At 49.8% G+C, this 18,702-nt stretch overlaps 1 protein-coding gene across 2 annotated transcripts in view; it reads right to left on the bottom strand.

Moving 5' to 3' along the window:
- The window catches only part of SMCHD1 (structural maintenance of chromosomes flexible hinge domain containing 1), a 735,404-nt gene that overhangs the window by 656,073 nt on the left and 60,629 nt on the right, over positions 1-18,702 (bottom strand). For both annotated transcript variants that reach the window (XM_030213010.1, XM_030213015.1), the window contains exon 6: positions 15,673-15,787. In XM_030213010.1, coding sequence (XP_030068870.1) covers positions 15,673-15,787 — 115 coding nt within the window. The remainder of the gene's footprint in view (positions 1-15,672; positions 15,788-18,702) is intronic.

The following is an 18,702-nucleotide window of genomic DNA, read 5'->3' as shown; positions in this document are numbered from 1 at the left end:
CTAGAGAAAAAGAGTTCAGATATGCAAATGAACAAATGGAAACAACACATTAATAAAAACAGGGTAAAATGCATAGAAACCACGAAAGGTAATACAGCCACCCTTAACTGATAACTTTTACTGGCAGTATGGTGAAGCAAAAATACTTCTTACCTGTAGCAAGTATTCTACGAGGATAGCAGGCCATTAATTCTCAAGTGAGTGATGTCATCCATGGTGCCCGGTAAGGAACACTGCCTAGCACAATACAGCTTTAAGAGTTCACAACAGCGCTCCCACTGCGCAAGTGCCTTCCCGCCAATCTCACGGGTGCAGGACCACCAGTACAGCAATACACATACATAAGAAAACTCCAAAGGGAGGTGGGAGGGTACATGAGAGTAAATGGCCTGCTGTCCTCAGAGAATACCTGCTACATGTAAGTATCTTCACTTTCTCCAAGGATAAGCAGGCCAGTTGCTTCTCATATGTGGGAATCCCTAGCTACCAGGTTCACTGGAAACAATAGTACCAGTAAGGTCATAAGACAATTAACCTGAAACTATATACACACTGATTGTGAGAGTGCAGCCTGGAACAGAACAAAACAGGCCTAGCAGGGTGGAGTTGGATTCTAAACCCAAAACGAATTCTACAGAACTGTCTGTCCAAACCGACAATCACATTGAGTATCTTGCTCAAGGCAATAGTGGGATGAAGACCACATTGCAGCCTTGCAAATGTCTTCAATTGAGGCTGATCTCAAGTGGGCTACCAATGCCACTATGGCTCTGACATTGTGAGCCTTAACTTGACCCTCAAGAGTCAGCCCAGCTTGGGCCTAAGTAAAAGATATGTAATCTACTAACCAATTGGAAATTGTGCATTCCCTCCAATGGTGATTCCCATCCTGTTGGGATCAAAAGAAACAAAAAGCTGTGCGAACAGTCAATAGGGCTTAGTCTGCTCCAGGTAAAAGGCCAATGCTTGCCTCAAGTTCAAGGTGTACAGTGCGCTTTCAAGAGGTTTGGGAACGAATGTTGGAAGGGCGATTGAATGATTCAGATGGAACTCCAACACTACAGGAAATTAGGGTGCGTGTGGAGAACTACTCAGTTGTGGGTGAAACTTTGTATAAGGTAGATTCGCTACCAAGACTTGAAAGCTCATTGACCCAGCGAGCTGAAGTAACTGCCACTAAAAACAAAGACCTTCCAGGTCAAGTACTTCAGTGGACAGGAATCTAGCAGCTCAAAAGGAGCTTTCAACAGCTGTATCAGGACAATATTGAGGTCCCATTACACACTGGGAGGTTCAATATGCAACTTTGTCAAAAGCAAACCTCTCATTAAGCAAACAAATAGAGGCTGTCCACAGATGGGCTTTACCCTCTACACAGTGATGATAAGCATTAATTGCACCGAGGTGAACCCTTAAAGAGTTGATCTTGAGACCAGAGAGGTGTAGAAAGTATTCAAGCAGGGACTGTGTAGGGCAAGAGTGTTATCTAAGACTTTGCCCTCACGCCAGGCAGCAAACCTCCTCCATTTGAAAGAATAACACCTCTTAGTGGAATCTTTCCTAGAAGCTAACAAGACTCTGGAGACACCATCTGGGAGAGGCAAGGATGCAAATTCTAAGCTCTCAACATCCAGGCTGGGATGTAGAAGAGATCCCTTGTTCTGCATGATGAGGGTTAGAAAAGATGCCAATTTCTCAGGATCTTCAGAGGATACCTCCAGTAGAAATGAGAACCAGATCTGCCTGGGCCAATATGGGGTGATCTGGATCATGGTTTCCTGGTCTTGCTTGAGTTTTAGCAAAAAGTCTTGCCCACGAGAGTGATGGGAGGATATGCATACAGAAGACCATTCTTAAAATGGAGGAGGAAGGCATTCAACTCTAGACTGCCATGTGCTTTGAGCCTGGAGAACTGAAGGACTTTGTGGTTGTAAGGAGTGGCAAAAAGAGATCCACCAAGGGTGTGCCCCACTCTTGGAAAATCTTGCATACAACACCCATGCTGAGTGACCACTTCATGTGGTTGCATGACCCTGCTCAGTCTGTGGCCAGGCTGTTGGATTTGCCCACCAGGTACGTGGCTCTGACAACTGTCCTGTTCCAGACAGCCCACTGCCACATCCAGGTAGCCTTTTGACACAGAGGGTAGGATCCAATACTTCCCTGCTTGTTGATGTAATACATCGCAATTGCAACCTGATTCTTCATTTGAATAAGTACAATTTGTTTGAACGACCAATCTCTGAAAGCCTTTAGAGTATTCCACATTGCCCGTAGCGCCAGAAGGCTGATGTGAAGATCTGTCTCCTGAGCTGGCACAGCACCTCGAGTGTGAAGCCCAACTAAGTGAGCTACCTACCCCAGGTGGGATGCATCCGTTGGCTCCTTCTGGGGCCAAGGAATTTGGACCGGAAGTCCCATGGTCAAATTGGATCAAATTGTCTACCAGAGCAGAGACTGAACTAACTGGAGTGACTCGGATGACATCCGCTAGGTTCCCTGAGGCCTGAAACCACTGGGAAGCTAAAGGTGCACTGGGTGATTCTCATGTGTAGACATGCCAAAGGAGAGACATGTACCATGGAGGCCATGTGGCCCAGTAAGCTCAACACCTGCAGAGCAATGACTTGCTAGCTCGAACCCGAGTGATGATGGCAACTAGCGCATCTGCCTTCAGCACAGGTAAAAAGGCTCATGCCTGCTGTGTATCTAGCAGGACTCCAATGAATTCCAATTGCTGAACTGGGAGCAGATGGGACTTGGGGTAATTTAAAACAAACCCTAGTAACTCCAGCACCCAAATCATTCTCCGCATAGACACCTTTGACGTGCTCTTTACCAGCCAATCATCCAGGTAGATAATTCGAAGTCTGTGTAGCGAAACTGCAACTAACGCTAGACATTTAGTGGACCCTGCGTGCTGACACAAGGCCAAATGGCAGCACACGGTACTGAAAGTGATATGTTCCCACCCAAAATCTGAGATACTTCCTATGGACTGGAAGAATCGGGATATGCGTGTAGGTATCTAAGTCCATAGAGCATAGCCAATTTTGAGCCTCAATCATTGGGAGAAGAATGTCCAACAAAACCATCCTGAACTTTTCTCTGGACTATCTGAATAATCCACTGGTTGGAGGTTACAAGGGGCCACCTTTCTTGGAACAAACTCAGCCTCCCTTCCACCAGTAAGTTGTCTGGGACATTTACTTTGATTGCGGCTATGCTCTGCTGCTGCCAATCAAAAACTTGTCCGTTGTTTTGACTAGGAAGCCGGCTGGGTCTTAGGCGCATGCTGTTGAAGTGAATAAGTAGGCTGGGGATGAGCTTGCTGAGAGAGGCGAAGAGGAGGAATGTACCTACGCCTCTGTGAGTACTAGGAACCCCTCTTCGGCTTACCCAAAAACCTCATAGATGACAAGGGTGCAGAAATCCACCCGATCTTGTCCTTAGTTCCCAACTACTGAAGTTGCCGTTGAAGCCCACTTCAGCCTATCCAAATCCGTCTTGTCAACTGCGGAAGACAGACCCTAAAAGTCTGCCTGGCACTGCCCTCTTCAGCCCATCCTAAACCGGATTGCCACATACGGGACTCAGACCGTAAAACGTGCTCAGCACAGCCAGAGTTGCCATCTATTATATTTATTTGATTCTTGATATAACGCTTTATCTGACAACAGGGCAAAGTAGTTAAACTAATGAAAACAACAAAGAAAAATTAAGAAAAGGAACTCCAAAACATTACAGGAAAGAAACCAAGCACACAAGAAAAAATACACAACCAAAAATAAAAAACCCACAATCAGGTATTAGCACCCTTTATGCTGGACATCACACACAAGCCTGTTGAAACAACCAGGCTTTAAGTAAAGATTTAAATTTCTAACACATTTAGTTCACTACGTACCAAAAGAGGCATATTATTCCATAAATAAGGGGACACAAAGAACGCATCTCGATGAGTTATCTCCATTTAAGCCCTGCACAGCCCATGTAGGACCAAATGATGGTCGTTAAATAGACCGCAGTACCCACGCTGGAGAGTAAGGAACAGTCAATAATGACAGATAGGAAGGTGTACCTTGACGAAGAGCCTTAAAAGCCAAAAGCAGGACTTCAAACTGAACACAAAATGTAAACCAATGATGATTCTTCAAAAGAGGCATAACATGATCAGATTTCAGTAAATCACAAAGACGAAAAATAGCCTCTTAAGCAAAGACTTAGAAATCCCCAAATAAATAATATTGCAATAATCTAATCTTCTGAGCCACAAACTATATCGATAGGAAATTATACAAATAAACACATACCTCTTCATTCAATTATGTATGCTTAACATATGAAAATCTTTTTCAAAGAAAATGTTACCAAAATATGCTTAAAATATGTTCTAATATTAAATTATATATATGAATATATTGTGAAAGGTGCTCAGTTCACACGTCAGTCATAATAAACGTGACTGGCTGAGTAGAGGACTATCAGGATGAGACGTATAGTTTTGTAATCATTTTGATACAATATATTTTTTTTTAATTTTTTTTCACACTTCATGAATATCGGTCATTTTGGGGGAAGCACTTTTTGGACTGGGTGTGAATCCATCCCTGCGCAATTGGCACTCATTACAACACTGAAAAAGCTTACAGGTAAATTACTCATACACAGCGGGTTGCCCACGAGAGCTTTTCAGCTTTTAGAAGGGAACATAGCGATTTAATCATCAGACATATTTCATCAAAATAGTGTTTTAATATCTGTTTAGCACCCTGTTCTAGCCTATGCAATATGAGAAATGAATATGTATATTTAATATAAGCACCTTGACTTAGTACTAATATTGTTTGATGTAATCTCGTACAATATATTTCTTTGCTATTCATAGCATGTGTATAGTTTACTATTCAATGTTCTCTGTTGCTAGATGCTTTATAGGGACAATACGTTTGATCCTATACAATTGAGAACACCAAGGGTACAATGTTCGTTCTCTACTCAGCCAGTCATGTTTATTATGACTGATGTGTGAACTGAGCACCTTTCACAATATATTCATATACTAGCCGTTAAGCCTGTTAAAACGGGCGAGATTTGTAATTCTCACCTCCATGTCCAGCAAACCTCCTCTCTCCCTTCCCCTCCCCTCCCCTGATCCATGTCCAGCAACCCTGCTCTCTCCCCTGCCCTCCCCCCCCATGTCTAACAGCCCTCCTGTATCCCCTGGCCTCCCCCCGTCCACCAACCATCCTCTCTCCCCTGCTCTCCCCCCATATCCAGCAATCCTCCTCTTTCCCTTGGCCTCCCCCCGCCCACCAACCCTGCTCTCTCCCCTGCCCACCAATCCTGCTTTCTCCCCTGCCCTCCCCCCATGTCCAGCAACCCTCCTCTCCCCCCTGTCCTCCCCCCATGTCCAGCAACCCTCCTCTCTCCCCTGCCTCCCCCCCAAGTCCAGCAGCCCTCCTGTCTCCCCTGGCCTCATCCCATCCACCGACCCTCCTCTCTCCCATGCCCTCCCCCCATATCGAGCAACCCTCCTCTTTCCCTTGGCCTCCCTCCCCCCACCCTGTTCTCTCCCCTGCCCTCCCCCCATGTCCAGCAACCCTCCTCTCTGCCCTGCTCTCTCCCGATGTCCAGCAACCCTCCTCTCTCCCCCCTGCCCTCCCCACATGTCCAGCTACCCTCTTCGCGGCCGCTCCCTCCCCCCTCCGTGCCGGGCCCCCTGCATTGTCATGAGAGCGCCTCTCACCTCTGTGTGAAAGCGCTGCAGGCAGCAGCAGATCACTCTGCTGCTGCCTGCAGCACTTCCACACGGAGATGAGTGGCGCTGTCATGTCAGTGCAGGGATAGGGAGGGGGAGGGAGCGGCGGCATCGGGGATGGGGGGAGGGTGGAGGTTGGTGCGCCGGCGATGTTCCTTTCCTTCGTCTCCAGGCTCTCCAGCGGCAGGCCGGCAGCATCTGTTTCCCTCTCTGTTCCGCCCTCTGATGTCATCACATCTTGACGCGAGGGCGGGACAGAGAGGGAAGTGTCTACTGCGCATTTGCGGGTGAGTCGGTCACTTGTCTTTTATATGTTTGATATAATTTAATATTAGAACATATATTTAAGCATATTTTGGTAATATTTTCTTTGAAAAAGATTTTCATACCTTAAGCATACACAATAATCTAATCTGGTCATAAACAAAAGACAGGATTAATAAATGAAATGTATTATGATCATAAAGTGAATGAACCGACTATAATTGACGCAATAAGAAAAAATCATTTACAAAGCTTGAACACCTGAGGTTCAAAAGAGAGACTAAAGTCAAGAAACACTCCTAGATAACAAAAACTAGAAACCTGAACAATTACAGTATCAACAATAAAGAATAGGTGGCGTAAGATGACTAGAAAGCCAACAAGCCACCGTCTCAACTCAATTTAGAATGAGATGCAATAAAGCGAATGCTACATACCTGTAGAAGGTATTCTCCGAGGACAGCAGGCTGATTGTTCTCACTGATGGGTTGACGTCCTCGGCAGCCCCCTCCATCGGAAAGTTTACTAGCAAAGGCCTTTGCTAGTCCTCGCGCGCCCATGCGCACTGCGCATGCGCAGCCGTCTTCCCGCCCGAAACCGGCTCGAGCCGGCCAGTCCAGTATGTAGCAAAACAATACACTTCAAGGGAAGACTCAACTCCAAAGGGGAGGCGGGCGGGTTTGTGAGAACAATCAGCCTGTTGTCCTCGGAGAATACCTTCTACAGGTATGTAGCATTCGCTTTCTCCGAGGACAAGCAGGCTGCTTGTTCTCACTGATGGGGTATCCCTAGCCCCCAGGCTCACTCAAAACAACAACCATGGTCAATTGGGCCTCGCAACGGCGAGGACATAACTGAGATTGACCTAAAAAATTTACCAACTAACTGAGAGTGCAGCCTGGAACAGAACAAACAGGGCCCTCGGGGGGTGGAGTTGGATCCTAAAGCCCAAACAGGTTCTGAAGAACTGACTGCCCGAACCGACTGTCGCGTCGGGTATCCTGCTGCAGGCAGTAATGAGATGTGAATGTGTGGACAGATGACCACGTCGCAGCTTTGCAAATTTCTTCAATAGAGGCTGACTTCAAGTGGGCTACCGACGCAGCCATGGCTCTAACATTATGAGCCGTGACATGACCCTCAAGAGTCAGCCCAGCCTGGGTGTAAGTGAAGGAAATGCAATCTGCTAGCCAATTGGATATGGTGCGTTTCCCTACAGCCACTCCCCTCCTATTGGGATCAAAAGAAACAAACAATTGGGCGGACTGTCTGTGGGGCTGTGTCCACTCCAGGTAGAAGGCCAATGCTCTCTTGCAGTCCAATGTGTGCAGCTGACGTTCAGCAGGGCAGGAATGAGGACGGGGAAAGAATGTTGGCAAGACAATTGACTGGTTCAGATGGAACTCCGACACGACCTTTGGCAAGAACTTAGGGTGAGTGCGGAGGACTACTCTGTTATGATGAAATTTGGTGTAAGGGGCCTGGGCTACCAGGGCCTGAAGCTCACTGACTCTACGAGCTGAAGTAACTGCCACCAAGAAAATGACCTTCCAGGTCAAGTACTTCAGATGGCAGGAATTCAGTGGCTCAAAAGGAGGTTTCATCAGCTGGGTGAGAACAACGTTGAGATCCCATGACACTGTAGGAGGCTTGACAGGGGGCTTTGACAAAAGCAAACCTCTCATGAAGCGAACAACTAAAGGCTGTCCTGAGATCGGCTTACCTTCCACATGGTAATGGTATGCACTAATTGCGCTAAGGTGAACTCTTACAGAGTTGGTCTTGAGACCAGACTCAGACAAGTGCAGAAGGTATTCAAGCAGGGTCTGTGTAGGACAAGAGCGAGGAGCTAGGGCCTTGCTGTCACACCAGACGGCAAACCTCCTCCATAGAAAGAAGTAACTCCTCTTAGTGGAATCTTTCCTGGAAGCAAGCAAGACGCGGGAGACACCCTCTGACAGACCCAAAGAGGCAAAGTCTACGCTCTCAACATCCAGGCCGTGAGAGCCAGGGACCGGAGGCTGGGATGCAGAAGAGTCCCCTTCGTCCTGCGTGATGAGGGTCGGAAAACACTCCAATCTCCACGGTTCTTCGGAGGATAACTCCAGAAGAAGAGGGAACCAGATCTGACGCGGCCAAAAAGGAGCAATCAGAATCATGGTGCCTCGGTCTTGCTTGAGTTTCAACAAAGTCTTCCCCACCAGAGGAATGGGAGGATAAGCATACAGAAGACCCTCCCCCCAATCCAGGAGGAAGGCATCCGATGCCAGTCTGCCGTGGGCCTGAAGCCTGGAACAGAACTGAGGGACTTTGTGGTTCACTCGAGATGCGAAGAGATCCACCAGGGGGGTGCCCCACGCCTGGAAGATCTGTCGTACCACACGGGAATTGAGCGACCACTCGTGAGGTTGCATAATCCTGCTCAACCTGTCGGCCAGACTGTTGTTTACGCCTGCCAGATATGTGGCTTGGAGCACCATGCCTTGACGGCGAGCCCAGAGCCACATGCTGACGGCTTCCTGACACAGGGGGCGAGATCCGGTGCCCCCCTGCTTGTTGACATAGTACATGGCAACCTGGTTGTCTGTCTGAATTTGGATAATTTGGTGGGACAGCCGATCTCTGAAAGCCTTCAGAGCGTTCCAGATCGCTCGCAACTCCAGAAGATTGATCTGTAGATCGCGTTCTTGGAGGGACCAACTCCCTTGGGTGTGAAGCCCATCGACATGAGCTCCCCATCCCAGGAGGGACGCATCCGTGGTCAGCACTTTTTGTGGCTGAGGAATTTGGAAGGGGCGTCCCAGAGTCAAATTGGACCAAATCGTCCACCAATAAAGGGATTCGAGAAAACTCGTGGACAGGTGGATCACGTCCTCTAGACCCCCAGCAGCCTGATACCACTGGGAGGCTAGGGTCCATTGAGCAGATCTCATGTGAAGGCGGGCCATGGGAGTCACATGAACTGTGGAGGCCATGTGGCCCAGCAATCTCAACATCTGCCGAGCTGTGATCCGCTGGGACGCTCGCACCCGCGAGACGAGGGACAAGTTGTTGGCTCTCGCCTCTGGGAGATAGGCGCGAGCCGTCCGAGAATCCAGCAGAGCTCCTATGAATTCGAGTTTCTGCACTGGGAGAAGATGGGACTTTGGGTAATTTATCACAAACCCCAGCAGCTCCAGGAGGCGAATAGTCATCTGCATGGACTGCAGGGCTCCTGCCTCGGACGTGTTCTTCACCAGCCAATCGTCGAGATAAGGGAACACGTGCACCCCCAGCCTGCGGAGTGCCGCTGCTACCACAGCTAGGCACTTTGTGAACACCCTGGGCGCAGAGGCGAGCCCAAAGGGTAGCACACAGTACTGGAAGTGGCGTGTGCCCAACTGAAATCGCAGATACTGTCTGTGAGCTGGCAGTATCGGGATGTGTGTGTAGGCATCCTTCAAGTCCAGAGAGCATAGCCAATCGTTTTGCTGAATCATGGGGAGAAGGGTGCCCAGGGAAAGCATCCTGAACTTTTCTTTTACGAGATATTTGTTCAGGGCCCTTAGGTCTAGGATGGGACGCATCCCCCCTGTTTTCTTTTCCACAAGGAAGTACCTGGAATAGAACCCCAGCCCTTCTTGCCCGGATGGCACGGGCTCGACCGCATTGGCGCTGAGAAGGGCGGAGAGTTCCTCTGCAAGTACCTGCTTGTGCTGGAAGCTGTAAGACTGAGCTCCCGGTGGGCAATTTGGAGGTTTTGATGCCAAATTGAGGGTGTATCCCTGCCGGACTATTTGGAGAACCCACTGATCGGAGGTTATGAGAGGCCACCTTTGGTGAAAAGCTTTCAACCTCCCCCCGACCGGCAGGTCGCCCGGCACTGACACTTGGATGTCGGCTATGCTCTGCTGGAGCCAGTCAAAAGCTCGCCCCTTGCTTTTGCTGGGGAGCCGCGGGGCCTTGCTGAGGCGCACGCTGCTGACGAGAGCGAGCGCGCTGGGGCTTAGCCTGGGCCGCAGGCTGTCGGGAAGGAGGATTGTACCTACGCTTACCAGAAGCATAGGGACCAGTCTTCCTTCCCCCGAAAAATCTTCTACCTGTAGAGGTAGAGGCTGAAGGCTGCCGGCGGGAGAACTTGTCGAATGCGGTGTCCCGCTGGTGGAGAGACTCTACCACCTGCTCGACTTTTTCTCCAAAAATGTTGTCCGCACGGCAAGGCGAGTCCGCAATCCGCTGCTGGAGTCTATTCTCCAGGTCGGCGGCACGCAGCCATGAGAGCCTGCGCATCACCACACCTTGAGCAGCGGCCCTGGACGCAACATCAAAAGTGTCATAAACTCCTCTGGCCAGGAATTTTCTGCACGCCTTCAGCTGCCTGACCACCTCCTGAAAAGGCTTGGCTTGCTCAGGGGGAAGAGCATCAACCAAGCCCGCCAACTGCCGCACATTGTTCCGCATGTGTATGCTCGTGTAGAGCTGGTAAGACTGGATCTTGGCCACGAGCATAGAAGAATGGTAGGCCTTCCTCCCAAAGGAGTCTAAGGTTCTAGGGTCTTTGCCCGGGGGCGCCGAAGCATGCTCCCTAGAACTCTTAGCCTTCTTTAGGGCCAGATCCACAACTCCAGAGTCATGAGGCAACTGAGTGCGCATCAGCTCTGGGTCCCCATGGATCCGGTACTGGGACTCAATCTTCTTGGGAATGTGGGGATTAGTTAGTGGCTTGGTCCAGTTCGCAAGCAATGTCTTTTTCAGGACATGGTGCAAGGGAACAGTGGACGCTTCCTTAGGTGGAGAAGGATAGTCCAGGAGCTCAAACATTTCAGCCCTGGGCTCGTCCTCCACAACCACCGGGAAGGGGATGGCCGTAGACATCTCCCGGACAAAGGAAGCGAAAGACAGACTCTCGGGAGGAGAAAGCTGTCTCTCAGGAGAGGGAGTGGGATCTGAAGGAAGACCCTCAGACTCCTCGTCAGAGAAATATCTGGGATCTTCCTCTTCCTCCCACGAGGCCTCACCCTCGGTGTCAGACACAAGTTCACGAACCTGTGTCTGCAACCTCGCCCTGCTCGACTCGGTGGAACCCCGTCCACGGTGGGGGCGTCGAGAGGTAGACTCCCTCGCCCGCATCGGCGAAGCTCCCTCCGCCGACGTAGTCGGGGAGCCTTCCTGGGAGGTAGCCGCGGTCGGCACCGCACGCGGTACCGACGTCGGGGACCTCAACCTGGGCGATGGGCCAGCCGGCGCCACGCTCGACGGTACCGGAGGCGCAAGCACCGCCGGTACCGGAGGGGTAGGGCGCAACAGCTCTCCCAGAATCTCTGGGAGAACGGCCCGGAGGCTCTCGTTTAGAGTGGCTGCAGAAAAAGGCTGAGAGGTCGATGCAGGCGTCGACGTCAGAACCTGTTCCGGGCGAGGAGGCTGTTCCGGGCTGTCCAGAGTGGAGCGCATCGACACCTCCTGAACAGAGGGTGAGCGGTCCTCTCGGTGCCGATGCCTGCTGGGTGCCGAATCCCTCAGCGACCCAGAGCTCTCGGTGCCGACACGGGGAGGAGACCGGTGTCGATGCTTCTTCGACTTCTTCCGAAGCATGTCACCGGAGCTCCCCGGCACCGACGAGGAGGACGTAGAATCCATCCGTCGCTTCCTCGGGGCCGAGACCGAAGAGGGTCGATCCCGGGGGGCTGTACCGCAGGAGCCCTCAGGGTAGGAGGAGACCCACCCGAAGGCTCACCGCCACCAGCAGGGGAATGGACAGCCCTCACCTGCACTCCTGACGATGCACCTCCGTCCGACGACATCAGCAGACGAAGTCTCGGTACCACCGACGTCGATACAGTCGCCCGATGCCTCGGCGCCGATGCAGAGGCCCGATGCCTCGATGCAGTCGATGGAGCGGCAGCCAAGGAAGATGGTCCGGACGCTGACGACGTCGATGCACTCGATGCCTCCGGTGCCGATGAAGAGCCCGAGAACAAAACGTTCCACTGGGCCAATCTCGCTACCTGAGTCCGCCTTTGTAACAGAGAGCACAGACTGCAGTTCTGAGGGCGGTGCTGGGCCCCTAGACACTGAAGACACGCAGAGTGCCTATCAGTGAGCGAGATTACCCGGGCGCACTGGGTGCACTTCTTGAAGCCGCTGGAAGGCTTCGATGTCATGGGCGGAAAAATCACGCCGGCGAAATCAAAAGCCGAAATGGCGAAAATTGAAGCACCAAAAATTTAGAGGGAGAAAATCTCGACCGAGGCCAAAAGAGGCCTACCCCGATGACGAAAGAAAACTTACGGGGCAAAAAAACTGAGAAATTACGGGAAGGGCAGAAAACCCGAAAGGGTCTTCCGGAACACTTCCGGAGCGCTTCCCGAACTTTTTGTTAGAAAACAAGGAAAAAACACGTCGAAAAGGACGCGCGAGGTCGACTCTCTGGGGCACGAATGGCGTAACACGACCGTACCGAGCGCGGACGAAAGAAGACTGGCCGGCTCGAGCCGGTTTCGGGCGGGAAGACGGCTGCGCATGCGCAGTGCGCATGGGCGCGCGAGGACTAGCAAAGGCCTTTGCTAGTAAACTTTCCGATGGAGGGGGCTGCCGAGGACGTCAACCCATCAGTGAGAACAAGCAGCCTGCTTGTCCTCGGAGAAATGCTGTAGAGGCAATAAATCTAAATTCAATGGACTGACTTTAAAAAAGTAACAAAATATCATCTACATACATATAAAAAGAAATCTTGAATAAATGCTGCGAGAGAATTCAAAAATAATGTTGAGCAACAGAGGAGAAAGTACAGAACCCCATGGTACTCCACAAGTTAAAGCCTTATTACCTGAAAACTACACTATTGACAGAAACATGAAAAAAATAAAAAATAAAAATGATCAGTAAGAAACAAATGAAACCAGTTCAATACAGTACCAGGAACTCCCAGAGATTGAAGCTGAGCAAGCAGCAAGGCATGGTCCACCATTTATTTTCTAATTAGAGATCCTCTTGTGTTCATTCCATGCCTTTTTGAATTCCGTCATGGTTTTTATCTCCACCACCTCTCTCAGGAGGGCATTCCAGCCAACAATCACCCTCTCTGTGAAAAAGAATTTCCTGACATTACTCCTAAGTCTACCACTCCGCAACAATTCAAGTCCTTTAGTTTTACCATTTTCCCTTCTCTAGAAAATATTTGTTTCTATATTAATACCTTTCAAGTATTTTAACGTCTGTAGCATATCTCCCCTGTCCCTCCTCGCCTTTAAGGTATACAAATTCAGGTCTTCCAGTCTCTTCTCAAACTCCTTTTGGCACAAGCCCCATACCATTTTTGTCACATTCCTCTGAACTGCTTCAAATCTTTTTACATCCTTAGCAAAATACGGCCTCCAAAACTGAACACAATTCTCCAAATGTGGCTTCACCAATGACTTGCACAGGGGCATCACCTCTTTCCTTCTGCTGGTTATGCCTCTTCTCTATACAGCCTAGCATCCTTCTGGCTACAGCCACTGCCTTGTCACACTGTTTCATCACCTTCAGATCCTCAGATACTATCACCCCAAGGTCCCCCCAATCTGTGCATATCAGCCTCTCACCTCCTAACACACAGGAAATAGAAATCCAAGGAAGCCCTAAATGCATCACTCTGCACTTCTTTGCACTGAATTTTAATGTACACACATTAAACAATTCTTCTTTTGCAGATCCATTTTCATGTTTTCCACTCCCTCCGGGGTGTCCACTCTGTTACAAATCTTGGTATCATCCACAAAAAGGCAAACCTTACCTTCTAACACTTTGGCAATGTAGCTCAAATATATTGAACAGAATTGGCCCTAGCTCCGATCCAAAAGCTACTCATCTTACCTTCCTCTGATTGAATTCCATTAACCCACCCTTTGGCGTTTGTCAACCAATTTCTAATCCAGTTCACCACTTTGCGTTCTAACTTTAGCAAGAGCCTCCTATGAGGAACCATGTCAAAGGCTTTGCTGAAATTAAGTAGATTACATCTAGCACACATCTTCGAACCAATTTTCTGGTCACCTAGTCAAAGAATTCTATCAGATTTGTTTGGCACGATTTACCTTTGATAAAACCCTGCCGTCTTAGATCTTGTAACCTATTGGATTCTAGGAAATTCACTATTCTTTCCTTCAGCATCATTTCCATTACTTTTCCAATAACCAAAGTAAGGCTTACCAGCTTGTGGTTTCCAGCTTCCTCTAGACTCTGGAAAAGCTTCTTCCATCGACGAAGGGGTACTCACATGGGCAACTGTCGACACCAATACCGTATGCGGCACCAGAGACCTCACTGCAGGCTAAGGGCCCTACGAAGCAGCAGGTAGAGGCATGGCTGGCACAAGCACCCCCTGATGCCAATGCACTCTACTGAAGAAGCCCCACCAAGTGCTCCTGGAGTACAGCCCAAATGCGCTCATCAAGGGTTGATGTCAGGAAAGGCTGGGTGAGGCATCAGGTCAGAGACAGCCTGCTGAACCTCTAGTGTCACCTCGGGTATCTGGTCCTGGCTACATGGAGACCTCCATACAGGCACCTCCTTGAAGAAAGGGGAGCACTCCTTCCGGTGCCGATGCTTCTCAAGTACTGGATGTCTCGGTGCTCCCAGCACCATGTGTCGAGGGGGTCCATGCTTGAGCTTCTTGGCCTTCCCCAATGCCAAGCATTGACACCCCTCAGTGTTGATGAGGACGATGTCGGGTCCGATACTTATGGGTCCCGGGGGCCCTGAACAATGGTTGGCCTCGAGGCAAGCAGAGACTTGCTCTATGAACGTCCAGTCTCAGCATTGGACACAGGTCTAGCAGCCATGGGGACCAAAGTACCCTATATTGGTGCAAGTGCCTACGTTGATGTCGATGACATCATCAATGACCCAAACCTGGCTCCAAAAGTTGTTTTCTCTTTTTGAGGCTCTATGGATTTCTGTGTTCTTTATTGAATATGCAAACAAAGAATACAGTTGGATAAAGTTATGGTCTGGCCACCAAACACCAGATACGCCAGGAATGGGTTTCAGCTCCAGAGATGGTCCTATTGCACCGAGCACAGCGCGTAAATTCACTGGGAACCTTCGATGACGGCATGGCCAAATCAAACCACTCTATGGTGATATCAAAAGGGGCAGATCACTAAAAAGAAATAGGTGTAGTAGCCAACCAAAGCTCAGACCTAAGAGGGCCTTGTAAGCCCAAGAAAAAGAAAGGAAAAACTTTACATGGGAAAAAATAAACTAAAAAAAATGTAAGGGAAAGAGTTGAAAAAGTTCCAAATAGGGAAAGAAGGCAACTCTAGCCTGAAAAAAAACCTGCTAGGGATGGCACAAAAATCACTTTGAAAATAAGTAAATGCAAAGACGCTGTGAGGAGCCATGATAAACGCATCCTCTCCTCACTCCAGATGAGAAGAGACTAGTGGTCCTGCACTCACAAGACGTGTGGGAAGACACTTGTACATGCACAGCACAATGGGAGGGCTGCTGTGAGCTCTTAAAGCTGTATTATGCTAGGCAGCATTCTGCACTGGGCATCGTGGATGACGTCATCCACATGTGAGAATCAACTGTCCTGCTTTTCTTCGGAGGATGTATGATACACAGGTAATCTTCCAATAGGACAGAAAGCCACAATAAAGACAAGAACAAAATCATATACTTACTCTGGCTGACTGTCCAACAAAAAAGACGGCTTGTTTCCCTCCAACACCAAAATATGAAATGTCACTGTTCAAACTACGAGGGACAGGTGCAGGCCGTACATATCCTGAATGATCACTATAAGTAAAAATTTCAAGAGTAAAGATGCATGTTTACCAGCCTACAACAAAACAAATATTTTAACCCACTTTTATGCCTTGAAATTCAAGCACCCTTCAGTAAAGTTTATTCAAATCAACAGGATGGGTGTTCAGTACATTTCTGGAAGAAGAAAAAAAAGAACACATTCTTACAGTTTATGAAAGACTAGAAAAAAGGCCCGTTTCTGAACACAATGAAATGGGCACTAGCAAGGTTTTCCTCGGAGTGTGTATGTTTGAGAGAGTGTGTGTGAGAGAGAGAGAGAGAGAGAGAGTGTGAATGTGCGAGAGTGTGTGTGTGTGACAGAGAGAGATTGAGACTGGGTGCGAGTGTGTTTGTGAGAATGAGAGTGTATGGCAGGGCCCCCCCCCTCTTCCTCCCGTCCAGTGCCAGCCCCCTGTCCTGACGCCCTCGCTGCAATGCCACGCCCCCCCCATGTTGCCGCCACCGCCCACCCCTCCACCACCCCTGAGGTCTCCATCGCTCCCCCCCTTCAACCCCCCCAAGTGATCCAACAGCCCCCCCCCCAAACTGCCCTGAGGTATCTCCTTCCCTCCAAGTGTCAGGGTCCCCCTCCCGCCCCCCCAGATCCCCGATTTTCAGGGTCTCCCTTCCACTTCCAGGATCCCCCTCCCTCCCAGTTCCAGGATCCCCCCTCGCTCACAGTTCCAGGGTCGTCGTGCCTCCCTTCCTCCCTCCCTCTCGTCCACTGCCAGCCCCCCTCCTTCCGAATTTTAGAGGTCTCACTTACTTAGTCTGGGTGATGGCGGACGGTGGCAGCAGCAGCAGCATCGGTAAATGGCGTACCGGCTTGGCCTGTCTCTTTCAGCTCTGCTCCTGCCCTCATTTCCTGTTTCCACTGAGGGGGGGGTTGTGGTGTGCCGTGCTGGCGAAGTGGCAGGAAGTGGCGTGTGGCTTTCAGGGTGGTTATTGTTGCATGGCAGATTGTGTGTATGTTGATGTGGGGGGTGGGGAGTTTGGTTGTGTGTGTGGGTGTGAGTGAGTGAGAGATGTTGATTCTCCGTGGTAGATCTTGTGTATTTAGTTTGGGGGAGGGGGGAGTGTTTGGGTGCGAGTGAGAGAGATCTAGATTCACCATGGCAGAGTTTGTGTATGATGTTGTTGGGGTGGTTGGGGGGAGTGTGTGTGTGTGTCTGGGTGAGAAAGAGAAATGTTGATTTTCCTTGTTTGACTTTGTGTATTAAGGGGGGTGTGAGGGGAGTGTGCTAGTGTGAGTGAGAGAGAGAGAGAGATGCTGTTTCTGCATGGCACAGTGTGTGTATGATGTTGTTGGGGGGGGGGGGGGGGGGGAATGTATGTCTGTGTCAGACAGAAAGATGCTGATTGTCCCTTGGAGAGTTTGTGTATGATGCGGGTGTTGGGGGGTGGATGGGTGGGGGGGTGGCAGAGTGTGTATGATGTTGGGGGGGGAGAGGGTAGCGGCATCTGTGTGTGTGTGAGTGTTTGTATGGGGGACACTTCCCTTTCCTTAGCCCTGTACCGGAAGGAGGGGTGTGGGGGGGGGGGGGCCTTGGTTACTGTTTTGGTTGGGAGTGTGTGAGTTGCACGACCAATCAGCGGTGCCATTTTGGGGGGTGGGGGGGCTGTGGGTGTGTGTGTGTCTGTCATTGGGGGGGGGTCCGTGGGTGGGTGAAATGTGAGGTTGGTTGGAGTGGGGTCAGCGTTTGTTGAGGGGTGGAGTGGGTTGTGTCCATGTTGTTGCTGGCTCTTTTTTTTTTTTGTGTTGTGCTGTCAAAGTTGGAGGAAGCGTTTTTTTGAACTTAGAGGGTTTTGCAGGGGTTTTGGAGGTGGGTCTGTGTGTGTTTTTTGTTTTTTTTTGGGGGGGGAGGGGGATTCATCTTCTTCATTGTTGATACGTGTAGACTCGGGACGCTTTGGACTGCTGCTGCCATTCACCGTAACGCCGTCGATGGCGGGTGCCTGCAAGTGTGAGGTAGGGTGTTACGGAGGGACGACAACCCTTGAGCGTGGGGGGAGAGGGTGGGGTCCTCTACGTCCGGAGGCATGTCGTGACGGGAGGGCGGAGAGTATGGATGAATTTAACGCCGATTCGGGAGGGAGTCTGTCGGGGAGGAGGGGGAGGTCCGAAGTATGAGAGTAGAGGGCGGGTGTCCGAAGTCGGATGAGGGTGTCTGTTGCCGGGGGATGTGGTCCAGTGGAATCTCGGGAGGGGCGAGTGACAGTGCACCGGGGGGACGGGCTGTTTTCTGTGCTTTACCGGTGCTGTTCTTCACAGTGGTTGTTTGTCGTTGACGTTCGGGCACACTGTTTGGGGCATGTTGCTTTCTTGTGGTTGGTTAGTGTCGCTGGTGACAAACCAGGAAGTACCGACGTCAATTCATCAGATGGAGAGCACGAATGGCTCAAGGTTTAAGTGCCACGGAGTCAGCTTCAGAACGTTGGAGGTGCTTTTTATTATATAGGATAAGCAAGAACATTTGCCTTAAATATAAAGCACTTTTAGTCAAGGGGCATACTGGAATTTCAAATCTGGATTTCATTGCACTGAATTATACACACCAGAGGAATTATTTCTAGATTTACAGCAATACACAATACAAGATAGAATATAAATTTATGGGCCCATCCAGAGATTTGTGAATTTGAGACAGAAGTTTACATTGCAGCCTAACAGATCTCTTCCTTGGAGATTGATCTCCTCAGGTGTACTACCACCATCAGTACAGTTGACACTATTAACCTTGACACACCTTTCCAGAATCAAGACTGCCTGGACATAACAGAAATAGAAGTAATCTGCTGTTCGATTAGTGTGCATTCTTCAAAGGCAGTATGCTTTGCTTACTGGAGTCAAAGTAAGAGAATTTCAAAGGCTCTGTTTATCTTCATGTAAAAAAAGTCTAAAGCTC

Source organism: Microcaecilia unicolor, chromosome 1 (genome assembly GCF_901765095.1).
Source record: "Microcaecilia unicolor chromosome 1, aMicUni1.1, whole genome shotgun sequence".
NCBI lineage: Eukaryota > Metazoa > Chordata > Amphibia > Gymnophiona > Siphonopidae > Microcaecilia > Microcaecilia unicolor.
Note: the sequence above shows the minus strand (reverse complement) of the source record. Positions and strands in the feature narration are given on the sequence as shown.